The 18,511-nt window shown below is 48.5% G+C and overlaps 2 protein-coding genes and 1 long non-coding RNA gene across 4 annotated transcripts; 2 read left to right on the top strand and 1 right to left on the bottom strand.

Moving 5' to 3' along the window:
* Nucleotides 1–250: 250 nt before the first annotated feature.
* Nucleotides 251–7,095, top strand: HOXA2 (homeobox A2). The gene is made up of 2 exons (XM_060632770.3): nt 251–5,237; nt 5,884–7,095. Exons 1-2 carry the CDS (start codon nt 4,844–4,846, stop codon nt 6,621–6,623), a joined length of 1,134 nt encoding a protein of 377 aa, XP_060488753.1. The 5' UTR covers nt 251–4,843; the 3' UTR covers nt 6,624–7,095.
* A 333-nt stretch (nt 7,096–7,428) lies between these two features.
* On the bottom strand, nt 7,429–11,149 carry LOC132679317 (uncharacterized). The gene is made up of 2 exons (XR_009610086.3): nt 10,922–11,149; nt 7,429–7,567 (listed from the first exon to the last, which is right to left on the bottom strand). It is a non-coding gene; the product is annotated as an uncharacterized LOC132679317 (long non-coding RNA).
* Nucleotides 11,150–11,322: 173 nt separating this feature from the next.
* HOXA1 (homeobox A1) lies at nt 11,323–14,029 on the top strand. 2 transcript variants are annotated; one of them, XM_060632772.3, is made up of 3 exons: nt 11,323–11,745; nt 11,949–12,043; nt 12,511–12,616. In XM_060632772.3, the coding sequence occupies exons 1-2, from the start codon at nt 11,389–11,391 to the stop codon at nt 12,006–12,008; spliced, it is 417 nt and encodes a 138-aa protein (XP_060488755.2). In that variant the 5' UTR covers nt 11,323–11,388; the 3' UTR covers nt 12,009–12,043; nt 12,511–12,616. The 2 variants fall into 2 exon arrangements, with proteins under 2 accessions (XP_060488755.2, XP_060488754.2); XM_060632771.3 differs by having other exon boundaries at nt 11,323–12,043; nt 12,511–14,029.
* Nucleotides 14,030–18,511: the final 4,482 nt, after the last annotated feature.

Here is an 18,511-nt window from a genome sequence, read left to right as displayed (position 1 = left end):
TTTTTTATTTGAAAGGGAAATATAATTCCTTTATAAAAACGGTAATGATGCAATAATACCAGAGAGGATCCAGCTTTTGAAAAGACTGATTTAGGTTTGTAACATCCGGCCAAACTGAAAAAAAAAAAAAAAACAATCTGTAAACGTGAAAAATGCTAGATTTGTTTCGAGAGTTCTACATTCCTTGCTGCTCACATTCTGAGAAACTAAACAAAAAAAATAAATAAAGTTTTTATTCTGAATAATATCCGTGTTCAGAAGGGGTTCTTTGGCCGAAGACGGGGGTCTGCGTGGAATTCAGGCAGAGGCGAACTGGCTTGAGCAGGCCGCGGCAAGCCCTCTAGCTCCGGAGTGGGGCCTGGCCGGGCGGCTCGCCCGGGAGCGCAGCGAATTCTCGGAAGGCTGTAGGAGCTCCCGGAGGCGGGCAGCTTTGCAAACCGCCGAACGCCAGCCCGCTGGGCAGCCTGATTCCCAGCTGCCACAGAGGGGCCAGCCGCAGGCGCAGAAGCTGCGTGAGTGCAGAGTGCGGGAGAAACAAAAGGCCGCGGGCCGAAGCGCGGCGGGGACGCACAGGTGCCCGAGAGGCCCCGCTGGGGAGTAAGGCAGGGCGGTCTTCTCCAAGATCTTCCTCTAGGTCGAAGAGGACCAGTCAATGCCTTAACCCTGGGAATCGCCAGCCGCGCGGAGGATGGCGAGCATTTTCTCGAGCAACCGGACTCTCTGTAGATGCTTTTCGGTCCTTTATCGCACTAGGAGGAAAGAATCACTCCTAAAATCGCCACGGGGAGCTAGGAGGCTCGAACCGGACAGCCTCACCCAGGTCTCCGGCTGAAGAAAAGAAAGGCTGAACTCCCAGGAGCCTCCCCGAGCCCTTCCCTGGACTGTTTGAGTCCCAGCTTTGGCTTCATCCTGGAATTTGGGATCTGGCATTCTCTGGATTTATTTCCTCTCCTTCATCCCTCCTCGTTCTCCTTCTGTGGCCCCAGGGGGAGGAGGGGAGATAAGGGAGATTGGCATCTTTCTAATAAAAATGCAATTTTATAAGTATTTCTTTCTCATGATGCTTCAGGAGCTAAATGTTACATTTCTACTCCTGGATTTAAGATAAGGCTACCTACTGACTGGCTGGCAGAGGCAAAAGCAGGCACAGGAAAGGGAAATATTTTCATCTTCAGATTAAAGAACTGCTTGGAGAAGGAACCAAATTCAGAAAGTGTAAGCCTCAGAACTGTATCCCCATCAACATCCCCTTTCTAAATTGGAAGCAAGAAACCACCTGCGTCTGGGGATCAGAAGTATCTGATGTGAGAAATAAATCCTCCTTCTCCCTGGATTGTATCTTTCAGAGACGGAGGTGAAAAATGTCGCCATTTTGTTTGCAATCCAAAATATCCATCATCATGGCCACTATCTTTCCCCTGAGAAGCTCCCTCAGCTGATCTTTAGAAACAGGCACTGGAGCCATTTTTGGGTATCTCCTGGGTCCACAGGAGCTGCTTTTAGGGAACCTTTTCACATTTTAAGAAAAAGAAAAAGGCTCTGAAGGTATAAAGCCAGGTAGCTGTAGAGATCTGAGTTTTTCTCTCACAGCCAGAGATGCTTCTCCCATATCTGTTCAGGGGCTCCTGATACACATTTTTTTTTTTTCATTTTTGAAAGAGTTTGGGTTACAGAAGGAGTAGATCTACTCCCCACCCCACCCCAACCTCCCTGCCGAAATATGGCGCACCTCAGAAATGCAGAGTCTGGAAAACAAGTCTTTGTGAGGACTGGAGCGTCTGCTCTTTTAGTTGTTCAGATCTGAACTGAGCAGGCTAAGCAACACGGAAGTCTTATGAGTAATAATTTTAGAGAAGTGTATAAAATTACCTAGTAAAATAAGGAACAGTGGAGAAAGAGAGACAGAAAGAGAGAGAGAGCGAGCCAGGGAGCTCTATCCATTCAGAGAGGGAAATCTTTCAGGGATATCACTATTTGAACCCGTTTCCAAAATCTGCTATTTAGCTGAGAGGCAACTGGTTTGGAGGCATCCTTCCTCCCTCAGGACACAGATTTTTAAATGAAATTCCAATATGATTTCCCATATCTTGGCAATCAAAACATTCGTTTTGGGTTTCAAAGAAAATATATTGATCTCACCTCCAGCTTCCAAGATATTAAAAATAAGTCCTTATTAAAAGATTCCTGGGTTAAAGCAATAGATTTGGGGAAGATTTCAGTGTTGAATGGTCAAAGAAAAGGGTTTGCTTCCAGATGGTGTTTGAATTAAGGCCGCTGAGGCGAGCAGAAAGCTCTCACCCACGCAGCCCCTGACAAAGCCTCAGCGATATGGGGGCAGCGCTGCTCTCTCTCCGTAGCTCCCCCTCCCCTTAACCCCTCAATATTATTTCTGGTAAAAGCAAATGGCAAAAGCCGCTATCCCAGAATCTGCAAAGCACCTTTCCTAAAAGCAGCCTTATAACTCTTTCTGCTGCCAGAAAGATATATTTTAAAAGACTAGTTTTCCTTGTTTACTTGCGTTTCCTGCTCTCCTCTTTGCTCGGCCACATTTGATCTTGGAAAGAGCTCGAAGCTGAAATGTGTTCTTAAGGGCCAGAAGCTGTCAAGGCTTTTGGTGAGCAAGATTGATCGCGCCCAGACTTCCTTCAGAGCTTTGTTTGGAATAAAAGCAAGAAAACTGAAAAACCTCACATTTTCCAAAATAGCATCTCTATCTGTAAGGCAATGCTGTGGGCCAGTCAATGACGGAGGCCACTTTATATGTAATTTCCAACTCAAGCCCCCTTTGATGCCGGCCTTAGAGAAGGAGTCCTAGCCTTGTGCTGCGGTCGGCCTTTCTTGTTTTCTACGTAGATTTTTCTCCCCCACCAACCTCTCTCTCCCTGGCCATCAGAATGATTTATTTTCCTGCCACGGATGCCTGCCGGCCTGGGGGAGTCTGATCACTCGGTCCATTTCAAAGGAAGCAAAAGCGAATCATCATCCTCAGGGTTTGAGGGAAAAGAGATACCTTCAGATTTCTCTCTCAGCCTCCTCCCCTCTTTCTGGCTTGGTGGATTTTTAAAAAGTTATTGTTTGGTACCTAAAGGTGTTATCTTTTGAATCCTCCAGCACAGTCCACGATGCCCTCAGTCTCAAGTCTCCGAATTGGAAAAAGGAGAGAGTGAGCAGAGAAAAGAGAACGTTTATAATTCCTCCTGAGGTTGCCCTCTCTCACCTGCGATGCTGTTGCCCACAACAGAACCTGAGTGCAAACATCCCTGGTGGCCAAGGAGCGGAAAGGTGCGGGAGACAATTTCGGCTGCCAGGGAACACGAATTGCATCTGAACCAACAAGCCCCCAATCAGAGCGACAAGGACCAGGAGAAGAAGGAGAGGGAAAGAAAAAGGAAAAGAGAGAGAGAGAGGAATAAGCGCCTTCTCCTTCCCTGCTGCTAACTTCCAACAGACTTCCTGGAAATCAGAAATACTCACCGCACCCGAGCCCTACGGGTATGAAACCCAGAATGCCAGGAGCCGCAGGAGCCTGCTCCGGGTGGCATTGCTTTGGTTGGTCGCCGCCCTGGCTACAGAGATTTGGACACATGAACCTGGGGTTGTTGTCTTGCTTGGCACATGCATCTATCTTTCTTGAGCCACTCCTGAAAAGTTGATGGCACCGGAAGGTTGGGAAGCTTCCAGAGCCGCCTCCCCGTCTTCCGCTTCCCTCCGGAGCCAGATGCATAGCTGCCTTGGAAAAGCCGGCTAACAATGGGCCGGGGTCCGGGTCCGGCGAGGGGGGGGGGGGGCGCAGACTCCGAGCTGGGCTTTGGGAGGGGGGCGAGGGCATGCGGGAGGGGTTTGGGGAAGGAGAGGTGGACAGAGGAGAGAGGGAAGGGGACAGGGGGGAAGAGGAAAAGAGGGAAGGAAAGAGAGGAAGGAAAACAGGAATCACTTCTGAGATCCAGTAACTGGTTTTAGAAAAGGCAGAGGAAAATGGAAATAAAAGAGGGGAGACCCCAGAATGAATCCTCTTTTCTGTGTCTTCTCTCTCTGTCTGTCTCTGTCTGTCTCTCTCCCTCCCTCCTCCTTCCCTCTCTCTTTCTTCTCCCAGTCTCATCTTCCCTCTCCCTCTGCTCCTTCCTCCTGCCTTAGCAGAACTTATGTGGCTGGGATGCGGGGCTCTCGGGTGTCAAAACTTTGAAGATTAATGGATTACTTTGTTAATGACTGCAGGCGTCAGACTGAGGTGCTTAGATGATTTGTGAGGTGCGAGGCGTCTTCCCGACAGTCCCAAACAATGCGCGGAGTGTGCGGGGGAGTTAGAGGGCGGCCGCCGGCGGGCCGGGCAGCAGGGCTCACACTCGCACACACTCACACACTCACACACACTCCCAAGCGCACACACCAGGTTCTGTGCTGATCAGGAGGCAGGCAGGCACCCTCGCCCCCACGCACTCCCGGGCATCCCCACCCACACCCACATATATGTATTTTTGCCCTGAAAAAAGTGTAAATAAAGCCTCGCTGGCCCCCAATGAGGCGTTCCTTCCCGACTTTTTTGGATCAATCAAACAGACAGTGGCTTCTTTTGATTAAAGCCCAAATTGTCATTGGGCAGAAGCAATCATGTGACAGCCAATTCGGTCCAATTTCAACCTTGTCTCCATGAATTCAATAGTTTAATAGTAGCGCGGTCCCCATACGGCTGTAATCAGTGAATTAGAAAAAAAACACCCCAGCAGCGATCTTCTATGATAGATTTTTTTTTTCCTCTGCTCTCGCCTTTTTCCCGGGCCTTGCCCCCCCAAAGCCCCTCCAGAAGAGGGAACTTTTTCTCCGAGGGGGCTCCAAGGAGAAGGCCATGAATTACGAATTTGAGCGAGAGATTGGTTTTATCAATAGCCAGCCGTCGCTCGCTGAGTGCCTGACATCTTTTCCCCCTGTCGCTGATACATTTCAAAGTTCATCAATCAAGACCTCGACGCTTTCACACTCGACACTGATTCCTCCTCCTTTTGAGCAGACCATTCCCAGCCTGAACCCGGGCAGTCACCCTCGCCACGGCGCTGGCGGCCGCCCCAAGCCGAGCCCCGCGGGCAGCCGCGGCAGCCCAGTGCCCGCCGGCGCCCTGCAGCCGCCCGAATACCCCTGGATGAAGGAGAAGAAGGCGGCCAAGAAAACCGCGCTGCCGCCCGCCTCGGCCGCCGCCGCCGCCGCCGCCGCCGCCACCGGCCCTGCCTGCCTCAGCCACAAAGGTCAGTCCAAAGACTTGGCCCCAGGTCCCGGGACCCTCTGCTCCTTCGGGGCTGCCCGGGGAGCGGTTATGGGGGAGGGGAGCGTGGGCTGGGAGAGAAGGGGGAGAGAGGGAGAGATGCTTGGCTGCCTTCCCTTCCCCTGTGGGCTCAGGAGTGGGTGTGATGGAGAGAAAAGGGATCCTGCGCTGCACAATGAGACATATATATATTTTTAAGAAGGGGGGGGGGAAACTTTCCCTAACTTGTGTAATGTGGGATGATTTATTTGAGTTGGAACTGACCTCCTCTTGTCTAGTTGTCCTAGAGTTTGGCTTTTTGACAGTAATGAAGAGTGATAGATCGCTCTTGCTCAGCTAAGCAGCTGATGCATTAATTATAAATTGTGGTGTGGCTAATATAAAGTTTGCTCCCGGATGGAGAGGTTGGGGGGAGCCACAGGCAGGAATCTGGTGGAGGTGGAAAGAGATGGGGTCTCCCCGGGCTGGGCTCCCAGGAAAGGCAGCACAATAGCTCCACTGCATCCAGGGGCGGCCATTTTGTTGCAGTTGATCTTTTCTGCTATATTTATTCTCCAGTGGAATAACCCCGCTCGGACCCCTCCACCTCCAACTGTGCGCGTGTCTCTTGTTGGTTTCCCTTTCCGCAGAATCCCTGGAAATCGCCGATGGCAGCGGCGGGGGCTCCCGACGCCTGAGAACTGCTTACACCAACACGCAGCTTTTAGAGCTGGAGAAAGAATTTCATTTCAACAAGTACCTTTGCAGACCCCGAAGGGTGGAAATCGCAGCGCTGCTGGATCTGACTGAGAGACAAGTGAAAGTGTGGTTTCAGAACCGGAGGATGAAGCACAAGAGGCAGACCCAGTGCAAGGAGAACCACAACAGCGAGGGGAAATTTAAAAGCCTCGAAGACTCTGAGAAAGTGGAGGAGGACGAGGAAGAGAAGTCGCTCTTTGAGCAAGCCCTGAGCGTCTCCGGGGCCCTTCTGGAGAGGGAAGGTTACACTTTTCAGCAAAATGCCCTCTCTCAGCAGCAGGCTCCCAATGGACACAATGGCGACTCCCAAAGTTTCCCAGTTTCGCCTTTAACCAGCAATGAGAAAAATCTGAAACATTTTCAGCACCAGTCACCCACTGTTTCTAACTGCTTGTCAACAATGGGCCAGAACTGTGGCTCAGGCCTAAACAATGACAGTCCCGAGGCCCTCGAGGTCCCCTCTTTGCAGGACTTTAACGTTTTTTCCACAGATTCCTGCCTGCAGCTTTCAGATGCAGTCTCGCCCAGTTTGCCAGGTTCCCTCGACAGTCCCGTAGATATTTCAGCTGACAGCTTTGACTTTTTTACAGACACACTCACCACAATCGACTTGCAGCATCTGAATTACTAAAAACATTAAAGCAAAACAAAGCATCACAAAACAAAAACCCCTTTGACCAGGTGCTTTTGCCTTCTTTTATTCTGAGAGTTGATTTTTATTTTCTTTTCTTCCTGACCTACCCTCTCTCTCCTCTAAATGTGGAAGATTTTCTGTTTAGTGATTCTCCTGGTCCAGTTTCAGAGCCATCTTTTACAGATTATTTTGGAGTTTTAGTTGTTCTAAATCTAATCCAACACCCCTCTATGTGATTTCCTGAAAGCAATATATGAGGCCTGCAAGAAAGTGATCATATAATTGTATCTTCACTTTCTTTTTATTTTTGTATTACATTAGGATGCATTGTCATGAGTATTTTTGGTAGAATAAATTCTCCTTTGCTATAAGTAGCTTTCTTATTTTTTCTCCCCCCTCTTTCTCAAGGCTCATAACGGTTTCTTTTTCTTCTTTTAGTCTAACTTGGTAAATAAAATTCTGGTCACAATTCATCTTCTTTTTCAATTTTAATATATTTATTAAGGGGGCATGTTCAAAGTCTTCAGTAGTCAATAACAAAAAAGAAAGCCAGAACATAGGACTTCTGAGAAATGTTTTTTTTTTCTCTCTCTTTTTAAAGGGAATGGATTTGGTTTTTCAGTGTAGAGGTTCAAGCCATAGATTTAAATTGGTAATAGAAACAGGATTGGGCAGCCTCACAGTTGGGCCAAGCCCAAGCTTTTGAAAGTGGAGAAATAAAAGTGCCTACAGAAACCGCCCAACACCAGGAAGAAGGAACATGGAGTTTCTTTAACAAGCTACCAGTCTCCAGGTCAATAACTAAGTTATCAACAATTCATTTATTTATACACATTTGTTTCAAACATCTACATTCCAACCCCCTCCCCCACAATCCCCTGGAAACATTTTCAGTGTGGTTGATTAGTCTCCCAGATGTTGATGGGTCTAGGCAAACAGACCTAAAAGGTAGAGAAAACAAAAATAAAACAAAACATGGTTACTAGCTGGAAAATGCACTTCAGAAAGCGTTCTTTCCAATCCTCTGGTCCAGTCATTCTAGGATTCTTTTTTTCAGGGTCAGAAAAATCAATATTTCATTCTTAAATCTGTTTACATGGCAAATAATGGATCATTAAAGCTTTGAAGCCAGGTTACCAAGTTGAGATTTAAAATGGAGAGTTTCTGCGCCCTAGGTTATAAATTAACCCAGTTTCTAGAGAGAGAAAGAGAAAAAGCACTTTAAATGAAATATCAATAAAATGTAATCTAGGGCACGTTCCTGGGCTGTCTTGCTCCCCCCCCCCCCCTTCTTATATCTCCCCATGCTGATTTTTTCCTTACTGAGCTCTGTTGTGATGGCTACTTACCGTGAGAAAACGCAGTGTGTAAGCAACATGTGTGGGGGGCGGGTTGATTTAGGAACCCGGCTCTTAATAGTTAAGGCTTGGAAGTTACAATGAAATCGCGATCTTTCTCCATGGGTTTGCACCCTATCTTCCTTCACCCTTTTGCCCCCTACATCCTGGCAGCGGCGGAGGCGTGTAAGGACCCCGGCGGGTCTCCAGCCCCAGGCGCGGAGCTGAGCAGGGCAGCCCGGCCGCAGCCAGGGCTGAGCCGCTGCTGTTTGCGATTCGTCCTACGCTCATAAATCAAACGCTTTCTATGAATGAGAATGTCATCAAAGAGATCAATTGCAGGAACACATGCACAAATAAAAATCCTCTTACGTATTTGCTGGGGATCCCCGTCCGAAAGCATTAAGTTAGAAGGCGTTTAGTCATAATTCATTTTTATTGCTCTTTTAAAACAACAGCTTGGCTGAGCCGCGGATGCCATGAGCAGCTCGGGGCCTCGGCGGCGTTTGTCTCCTCCTCGCTCCTTCCCTTTCTAGAAGAGCCCTGAAAGAGGTGCTTTGAGCCCAGCAAGCCGCTTGCAGGCCATCATTTAAATAGTGACCAAGGTCTCCTTTCACCCACTCTCCCAGAGCATTTAAAGAGACTTTAGCTCCAGTCGTGGGGCACTGGCCTACAAGCCAGGAGAACCAAGAGTCTCCTACAAGGCGGGATGAGCCCCACGATTTCGTGGGGGGTGGGGGAAGAACCGAGCTACGGAAGCCTTGCGGGCTCCAGGCCAGAGGAGACCGCCTTTGTAAGTAACACCGGGAGAGCAGCGCTCTGGGCGGCCAGCCCGGGCGGAGCAGGCTCTGCTGCGGGAGTCCGGCCTTCCGGGAGCCGGGAGCAGCGCGCGGAGGCAGGTCTGTCTCCTGCCGGAGAGATTGCGGGCCTCTATGCAAGTGCATGAAAGCGGTCCCAAGAAAAACACCCCCACCCACGCTGGCTCTGAAAGAGGCCCGGAGGGAGGAAGAGAAGTGGAAGGAGAGCAGCACAGAGGCCGAGAACTAGCAGAGGCAGGAGAACGGTTGCGGTCCCGGGCGGCTTTGTGGCGCTAAGCCCTGCAGCCGAGGGGGTTGCGCAAACCCGGGCCGAAGAAGCCAACAAAGGGACAGGAATGAGGCAAGGAGAAAGAACGTACTTTGGTTCGGAAAGCAGATCGTCCGCGGTGCCAGCACCTACACTCTCACGTCCTACCGCCTCCCCGACAGGAGCCGCGTCCCTCCCCATCTCAGGAGGCCTGGCACTCCCAAGGAAGCCGCCTCCAGGAGGGCCTCCTTTCCTTTTCCCTTCTCGGAAATAAGTGTCCCCAGGTGCTGAAATGGGGTAGGAGTGACCTTTCCTGGCTGGGCTCGCTCTTAACCGTGGTTGGGGATGGGTCAAAGGTCACAGAAAAATACTATTTCAAAAGTAAATGTTTAGGGAAAAATTGTCTTTGCTACTGGGGGAATCCATAGTCAAATGTCTGCAAGAGTTCCCCTCTTGTGGGGGCAGGTTTGGTGGGGTAACTTCTGTATGTGAAGAACAGAATGCAGAAACCTGAAAGGTTGGCTAACACATTTATGATGTGCCTGCTTCAAACAAAACTTCCTTCTTCTAACTGGGGAGGGAAAACTAGAGGGGAGTGGGAACCCCGTCCTCAGATAAATTTTATCTGTCCCATTCCGATGTGATAAGCAGGGTCAGAGAAAAATCTATACTGCATTGGCTGCAAAGCTTCTTGGATGATCTCTGGATTTCTTTTACCTAAGAATGCATCAATTCTCGGTCTCAGTTTGGCATTTTCTCTCTACAAGCCAAGGGTTGACACGAAACCTAATAGTAAACAGCAATTAACGACCCCGTCAGCATCAGGGTAGGATGAGGGTGATGGAGAACAGGACCCCTGGCCTGGAATGACGCTCAGATTTGCACGTGTCTCTCTAGAGAAAGACTTGAACGTTCACACAAGGAACTACATAGATACAAAGGGGAGGAGGTGTTGTTGGGGAAGAAGAAAATGTCCCGTCCACCATCAGCCATCTGTCCACCGCCCCTCCCACCTGCCAGCCCCTAACCCCCCACTTCAGACATGCAGTAGAATGGGAGGGGGGGGGGCGGTTAGTGGATAAAGGAAGCCCTACCACTCCTAACATCCCCCTCCAGAAAACAAGCACCACTGTTGGGGCGTGGTGGGGGGAGTTCAGCGTATTTAGTTGGGGCTGTGGTCTCGCCCTTTGAGGCCCCCGCTGAAGCGCGCAGACTCCTGGGTCCCGGGGAGCCGGCAGATGGCCTGCAGCGCACCGCCCGGCCCCCACGCTGGCCACGTCCGCTAGCGTCATCTTTCTCCCCCGCCTCCTACCCTTCAAAATCCAGCGGCCGAGCTGCTCCGGATCCCATAGGGCTCCCGGAGCAAAGCTGAGTGGGGAGGAGAAAGGGGCGGAGAGCGAGGAAAGAGGGAGGGCGAAGAGCCGGCCACCCTCGGCCTTTTCCGGCAACCTTAACTACTACCAATCACCCGCTCCCGGGCGTCGAATTACAAAAGCTCCTCATTGCCTCGTTAATAATCAGTTGCGGTGGGGGAATAGGGTTCAGAGACCCTCCTTGGGGAAGGGAAGGCTTTTTTGGTTTTTGTGTTTTTTTGTTTTTTTCTTGCTCACGTCCCCTCCACGCCCAGCCGGGTTCCTCCCAGCCAACCCTCTGCGCACTTCCCTCTCCTTTCGAAGCTCGGGGAGCTGGTGGCCTAGCCTCGTCCTACGCCACGGTCCTCTGCGCTCCTCACTGCCCCGGCACCACAGCAGGGACTGTGTAGTGAAAGCGCCCGCGGAGCTACCCTTTCTGCTCCGCGCTCTGCGGGCTCGGCCCCTGAGCTAGTGGGAGGCCAGCGAGCTCCGGCCCACTGATTCCCGACCCAAGAGAGACGGAGCCCCCTTCCCTTCTCACCTCTTGCCAGTTCATCTTTCTGTGCACGGTGGGGAGGGGGCGGAGACGGGGATGCCTCCCAGCCCCCACCTCCCGAAGGGGGGGAGAGCGGAGTCGGCGCGCGCAGAAGGTGGCTTCTGTTCCCCTTCGGCCCAGCGCTCCGAATCTGCCCTTGCAGCCGCCGCAGCAGCTGCCGCCGCCTGGGCCGCCTGGGGGGGCGACTGCGCGTCACCTAGACTGGAGGAGCGCCGGGGATTTAAATGCCACTGAAACGGTGATCCATCACCGCGGGAGCCAGCAAACTTTCGCAGGAGGCTCAGCCATTGGCTGACATAGTCACGTGCCCCTCCCCCTGCGCCCTCCGCCCTCGCGCCCCCCCTCTTGCGCACTGTACATTCATATCATTTTTCTTCTCTGGCCCCATGGAGGAAGTGAGAAAGTTGGCACGGTCACCCAGGGCTTCGCAGGACCCGGTCCCTCAGTGACAGATGGACAATGCAAGAATGAGCTCCTTCCTGGAATACCCCATCCTCAGCGGTGGCGACTCGGGGACCTGCTCAGCGCGAGCCTACCCTTCCGACCATGGAATTACAACTTTCCAGTCGTGCGCGGTCAGTGCTAACAGCTGTGGCGGCGACGACCGCTTCCTAGTGGGCAGGGGGGTGCAGATCAGCCCGCCCCACCACCACCACCACCACCACCACCACCATCACCCCCAACCGGCCACCTACCAGACTCCCGGGAACCTGGGGGTGTCCTACTCCCATTCGAGTTGTGGTCCAAGCTATGGCGCGCAGAACTTCGGCGCGCCTTACAGCCCCTACGCGTTAAATCAGGAAGCAGAAGTAAGTGGTGGGTACCCCTCGTGCGCTCCCGCTGTTTACTCTGGAAATCTCTCATCTCCCATGGTCCAGCATCACCACCACCACCAGGGTTATGCCGGGGGCGCGGTGGGCTCGCCTCAGTACATTCACCACTCATATGGACAAGAGCACCAGAGCCTGGCCCTGGCCACGTATAATAACTCCTTGTCCCCTCTCCACGCCAGCCACCAAGAAGCCTGTCGCTCCCCTACATCAGAGACATCTTCTCCAGCGCAGACCTTTGACTGGATGAAAGTCAAAAGAAACCCTCCCAAAACAGGTCAGTCTTGCCATTCCTTGGATGCTCCTTGATGGTTCTGGAAGGAGCTAGTATGTTGAGTTGCCAAGGAAAATTAATACTTTTTTTTTTTTTAAAGTTCTTCCCACTGGTGTCCGGTGTGGACAGATTGCCCAGGTGTGTTGGGGCAAAGGCACATCTGGGGCTGTTGTGTTTCCCAAGGGGCTGAGTTTTAGAGGTTCTGGAATAGGAAGTGGGTAGTGTTGTGTGGGGGTGGGGGTGGTTCTGTTAATATCTCCAGGCTCCATTCATCACTGGTCTGACCTTGCTAATGGTTGACTTCAGATTAACACTTTACACCTCATCAGTCACCTTTCCCAGCTGAGTTTCTGTTGAGAAATTCTTGATCTCCCCTTTATCTGAATGTTGCTCTGAAGCTTCTAGGGGATCTCATATCGATTGTAAAAATTTTTACCTTGTTCTCTCATCGCTCCCCACCATGCCCCCAGGGAAAGTTGGAGAGTATGGCTACGTGGGTCAACCCAATGCAGTGCGCACCAACTTCACCACGAAGCAGCTCACTGAGCTGGAAAAGGAGTTCCACTTCAATAAGTACCTGACGCGTGCCCGCAGGGTGGAGATTGCCGCGTCCCTACAGCTCAATGAGACCCAGGTGAAGATCTGGTTCCAGAACCGCCGGATGAAGCAGAAGAAACGAGAGAAGGAGGGTCTCTTGCCCATCTCTCCTGCCACCCCGCCAGGAAGTGAGGAGAAGGCCGAAGAATCTTCAGAGAAGTCCAGCTCCTCGCCCTGCATTCCTTCCCCGGGGTCCTCTACCTCAGACACTCTGACTACCTCTCACTGAGGCCGACCAAGCCCCAGACTCCGCAGCCCAGGCTATTCCTCAGGCTGGGGACTCCTTACGCAAAGCACATTCTTAGCTTATCTTCCTTTCCATTTACAGTCTCTCTCTTCCTTTCTGATCCTATCTGGGGAGCTCCTGGCCAGGACAATGTGTTTCCAGAGAGTCCTGGAGTAGAGGCTTGATTGGGGTGTGTGTGTGTGTGCTAACTCCTTGATGCAGATTGGGTGCCATAATCAATTTTCTGATGGCCCCCAACACTCCTCCCTACTTTGGAGATTTCCACAGTCTGTTCCTTTCAGATGTCCTTTGGAATATAGTCTCCTTTGCCAGCAGAAACATGTTAGAGGGAGGCCTATCTTTTACCTATCTGTATATTTACAGTTCTCCCCTACTTTGCCCTCAAAGTAGGATAGAGAGAGAGGAGGGTCCAGGAGCTCATGAGGAAGAGAGGCACTATGAGCTTGTTTACACAATTAATTCATCCCTTAATTTAATTCAGTTTCATGTGTGTGAGTTTGCTGGTTGTAAATACTTTGTCCTGAGAGATTTATCTTTATACGGATTTTCTAGAAATGTTTAGATTAAGTGACTAAAACAGGGTAGGCAACTCTCAAAGCTGGTACAATTTTATATGTTATGGGTTAAAGAATAAAATCGCTCACTTAAACTCAATCAGATGCCTCAGAGGGTAGCCTGCATTTGTTCTTTCAGTGAGTTAAGAAGGCCTGCAGAATACGAGGTTCAAAAACCTTGCTTCCTGTGCTGGGTCTCCCCCTATCACCACCCATTTAGTGTTTCTCTGGGCACACTCTTTTTTAAATTTGTGCTAGATTATTCAGAACCTAAAGGTATTATTCGAACCAGCTTCTTCCTTCCACAGTTATCTTAGCTGGATATGATGTATTTTCAGCTCAATTGTTAATGTGATGGATGGCACAATGAATGTATATTTTGTGTGATTCGTGAATAGTCTTTTGCATGTCGCACAATGTTTTGATGTCCCTGAAGTACCACACTGAGTTATATCAGTTATTCCTTGTGAGCCTATGATATTCCCCATTTCCTGTACAATCATGAACAGCTCTGAGATCCTGGAGTGATGTGATCTAGAGCAGAGTTTACGGGTCTTAAGATGTCTGTAATAAATATATTCAAGTTTCACATATGCTTACGCGGCCCTGAATTTGGCTTGGCTACAATTTACTGGTTCCAACAGCGTTGGCTCATTTCATGTGGGGAAGGGGAGAAGGGTGCTGTGCATTTTCAGAGGTGGGCCTTTTCTTGGAAAAAAAAAAAAAGCAAATGCTTTTCATTATGTAGCTGAAAGTTCCCCTATGAGTGCCATTGCACCTAGCTAATACCTACTTACTAGGTTGATTTTCTTTAAAATAACAATAGTTCCTTTATTATAATCCAAGTTCATACTGGAAAAAATGAATGGTGAAGAAATTTATGAAGCAGATCTATTTTTGAAACAAACACGGATACTTCCTGGGTCAAGTGCTAACCTTTTCACCTCCAACTGAATGTTGACGTATATATAAACAGAACCCCCTTCCAAAGCCCAAACTCTTCAGTCAGTCTTTCCTCACATCAGTGAACCAAGAGCTAAGAGATTCACATTTAATTAGCTCCAGTATAAAGCTGTTTGAGGGTGAGGCCTCCATCTCACCCCTCTTTCTTCTTCTTTTTTTTTTTTTTGGCTTGTTAGACAGTGTTCCAATATATTTCGCCCCTTAAATTGAGTGTGGTCTGTATTCAGTAAACCCTTGCGTCTCTCCTCCCATCCCTCCTGTCAATATCCATCCCTTCCTGCCACTCTCTACATGTCCCCCTGCCCACTCCCTCTGGGTTACACATCTCATCCCCATTAGATTCAGCTTCGATTTCATAGCCATCATGGCTGTAATGGGTCTGCTCTAATTCTAAATCCATAACCCAGTTCTAATCCCATAACTCAGAAAAAAAAAGTTGTTATTTTCTTCTCTGGGCTCAGCAGTTTCTTTCAGTTGAACTTGCGGAAGCCTCTATGAGGTCTTCCGATATTCAAGTTGCTTCCAAACTGAGGCAGGTGTCTGCTCTCAAATAGAGGAAGCCAGCAAATCAAAGGCTCTCCTCCTAGACCTCTTGCCACTTTTCCTTCACTTTCACACATTTTCAGAAGCTTTCATTTAGCCCCGAGAGTAGAGCAGAAATTTTACAGCATCACAAATACAGGCATCTGACTTCCTTCCTCTCCAAAGGGTGTTTTACAGAGGATGGGCTGAGGGTGGGAGGAGAAATCCTACAAAACTTGGAATTTGCAGGCCTCCTAGAGCACCCATGAGATTTCCTGTACTTCCCCGTCAAAGGGGCAAGCCTGGACTTTGCAGGCGCGGTTGCTGCGGCCATATCAAGGGCACCCGCTGCCCTCCCCTCTTGGCTCCTGGGCTCTGGGCTCGCCTCTAAAAGACTCAAGTGGATGGAGGAGAACTTCAAAGTCGGCCAACTCTTTCTTTCAGTTCCCACCCTGGCCTTATACAGTATCTTTTGTTTATTAGTGTAAGGCCACACAGCAAAACAGATGGCTGGTTTCCAAATTCTTTAATGTGCTAAAGTGTCATTTGCATGCCACTGCCGTAATTTCAATATCTAAAAGCAGGGCCCGACCCGCTGGAATCCTGGAGATTCCAATCTTGAAGGTGCTGGTTTTAATGTAGCCGAGAGAGAGGAGAACGATAAATTATGGCTAAACATCCCAAGCCTTCTCTAGGTCATGGAATAAATCAGTTAACAAGCAATGCATTTAGGAAACATTAATATACCTTTCAACAAGGAAAACATTTGTATCTTTTTAGTTGTCCCAATCGATTAAATCAAAGGCGCTTACCACATCCTATTTCTAGGTCTCTCTTTTTCTGTCTTGGTCTCTGAGGAGCAGGGTTAGCTCCTTGAAAAATGACAGCAATGGTGACTGAAACAACAAAAGAGGGAACACAGAACATAGCATTTTATTGATAAATTTAAAAAGGACAAGAGTCTCAATTAGGGACTTGGGATAATTGCGAGACAAAATTCCAGTTTTCAAATGCGTTCTCCTCACTTCCTTCACACTCATTCAAAGTCCTCCTGAAATTCAGGGTGTCCCCAACCTAGGCTGAGTTGAGATCTGGCTCTCAAGTCTGCTCTCGGCTTCACCTTTGAAAGTTTACTTTTGGAGGCTATTCAGATGCCTTGGTGTTTTCCTCTGGGGCAATCAGATTCAAACCGATCAATATTTACTCAGTCTGAAAGGGTTGTTGAAAAGGCTGCTAACAACAAACTGCTTAGCTGCTCACCCCTGTTTAATCTCAGGTTCACCGAAAGTTCAAGAAGAGATGAATGTAGCGATGGGTCACTTTAGAATGAGTCCCAGCGGTTTATCTGAGCTCTCCGCTAAAGGCAACAATTATAGTGCCATCCCTCTTTGGGAAAGGGGCAACTTTCCTATTATTCTTTTGCTAAACAGTGTTTACTAGAAACTTAAAACACTTTCCTCTCCCTTCCTGGCTTTTTTTTTTTTTTTTTTTTTTTTTTTGGTAGGTGGGGAGAGGAGTTTCCAGTTGCCCTTCTCCTCTCTTCTCCTCCAGCGTTCTGCCAATCCACTAGGTTTCATTTGACTTAAAATAAATTACACTGAATATTTTTAAAATGTTAAATTAGCCTGACAGAAAAGATCCAATTTATTTCAGATGCCAAGAGCTCTGAAATGAGGCTCTTTGGGCCGTTCGAGCTTATCTCCTTTGCGAAAGTACAGGGCAAGATTGAATTGAAATCCATTTGCGTTTGAGTAATATCGACAATCAGAGCCCCAATATCCATCTGAGATGACTTTTTAGACAGGAGGTGAGGGGAGGAGGAGGTAATTCACTCGTGCAAAAGCAAGTATCTCAGGTAGAAAGTCAACTTTAACATTTTATGCTCTCCTAGTGCACAGACTATTGAGATGAGAAAGGAAGACGCAAGGAAGCCAGTGGGGAATGGAAGGAGAAGGTGCTGGTCACTGAAGCTAATTGCTACAGCTCTTCAGAGGTCAAAGTTCATGTAATCACCGCATAAATGCATACTAAATAGGGATTTATTAAGCTTTTCTGATGGCTGAGCACGTCTGTGGGAAAAAAACAAAACAAAACAAAACGGTCACTGCTGTTTCTGTTTCTTCCCAAAGAATAATCATTCTAAGCAGTAGAAGCTCTTGGAGTCTGAGTCTTTAATTTACTGTTTTGAATGACAGGCTACCCCTCTGTTTTAAAATTTTGAAATCAATGCATGGACAACAACTTTCTTTATTTTGGATGGGACCCTAAAAGAACTCTCTCGCTCTTAGAAATGCTATGATTTTTTTCAGTACATACAAGGACACAAGTTAGCATGTCCTTATCAGAGAGGCTACTCCCTAGATGGCTAGCTTTGGTGACTCTCTGTTGTGGGTAAGCCTACTCTTTTTGCCTGCATTTCTGAAAGCACACAAAAGTCCTGCCTTAGGACTTCTGGTGTGTAGATGACCAGAACTGAAAGGGACCCATTTACCCAACCTCTTGTTTTATGCATTGGAAAGATAAGGCACCCAGAGGTGGACTAGTTTGCCTTAGTATCTTCCTAAATAAAATCCAGGATAGCTTAGAATCTGAGGCCACTGCGCTTCTTGATTCTAAATTCCTGATTTGATTTTGCCCCTTCTCATTTATTCTATGTGATTTATTTCAGTCTGGAGATAGTTCATGTTTTTCCACTTCTGATTTACTAGCCATCCACTCAATCAAGTCCTTGATTTTGAAGCCACCAAGATTATTTGAATCTTTGAAACAACCTCCCAGTTGAATGTTTCTGCCATCTTGTTTGAACAATGCAATGTTGGGCTACTTGATGTTTAAGATATATGTCTTAAAATATAAAAATAGAACAGGTAAAATTCAACACACACATATTTTTGTTGTTGTTTTTGAACCTAGACAAGGGAAGAATAAATGAAAGACGAGTTGCCTGTGCCCAAGTTCAACTTCCATTAAATTGTCAAGAGGTGTCAGCTAGAAAGGGCTTGGAAAGCAAGGAACATTCCAGGAGGTGTCTTAACTCTGAATCTTTTTGTGTTTGTTTCTGTTTGGTTTGTGACACAGCATAGCCTCCTGAACACTGTTCTGTCTATATTTCTTAATTTTCTAAACGACGCACTCATGTACCAAACACACATACAACTTAAACATAAAATTTCCTTGTAATACAACTTTCCACGTTTTCCTTGCTTGGTGGGGTCCTACTGGTCTCAGTAGAACCTGCTGCCTAAGGGGAAACCTACAGCTGTCAGTGTCTGAAGATCTGAACTGGAATCCTCAGCGCTTGGGAGCCTTATTTCTACTAACAAGAGCCATCAAATACAGTTGACCTTCGATTGCAGAACTGAAAAGCAAATACCAATCAAGCAACTCTGCTGGTGGAAGCTAGTCTATGAACCACCCCCCCTCCCTGCCCCCCTCCCCGCCCAATCTCACCCCCCAATTATTTCCTGTAAAATATTCTGGAAAGACTGCATTTTGGGTTTATTGGAAACAAATGAAAAGACCGACGTTTCCTTTCCTCAACATTTCCAGACACGACTAAAATATGTGTCTCCATTTTTTAAACAGCCC

Source organism: Panthera onca, chromosome A2 (assembly GCF_046562875.1).
Source record: "Panthera onca isolate mPanOnc1 chromosome A2, mPanOnc1 haplotype 2, whole genome shotgun sequence".
NCBI lineage: Eukaryota > Metazoa > Chordata > Mammalia > Carnivora > Felidae > Panthera > Panthera onca.
Note: the sequence above shows the minus strand (reverse complement) of the source record. Positions and strands in the feature narration are given on the sequence as shown.

Excerpts from the sequence above, each read along its gene's own strand:
- HOXA2 (XM_060632770.3), top strand. The coding sequence starts at position 4,844 with ATGAATTACGAATTTGAGCGAGAGATTGGTTTTATCAATAGCCAGCCG. Across the intron at positions 5,238-5,883 it reads TGCCTGCCTCAGCCACAAAG|AATCCCTGGAAATCGCCGAT; the intron begins GTCAGTCCAAAG and ends CCCTTTCCGCAG.
- HOXA1 (XM_060632771.3), top strand. The coding sequence starts at position 11,389 with ATGGACAATGCAAGAATGAGCTCCTTCCTGGAATACCCCATCCTCAGC. Across the intron at positions 12,044-12,510 it reads AAGAAACCCTCCCAAAACAG|GGAAAGTTGGAGAGTATGGC; the intron begins GTCAGTCTTGCC and ends CCATGCCCCCAG.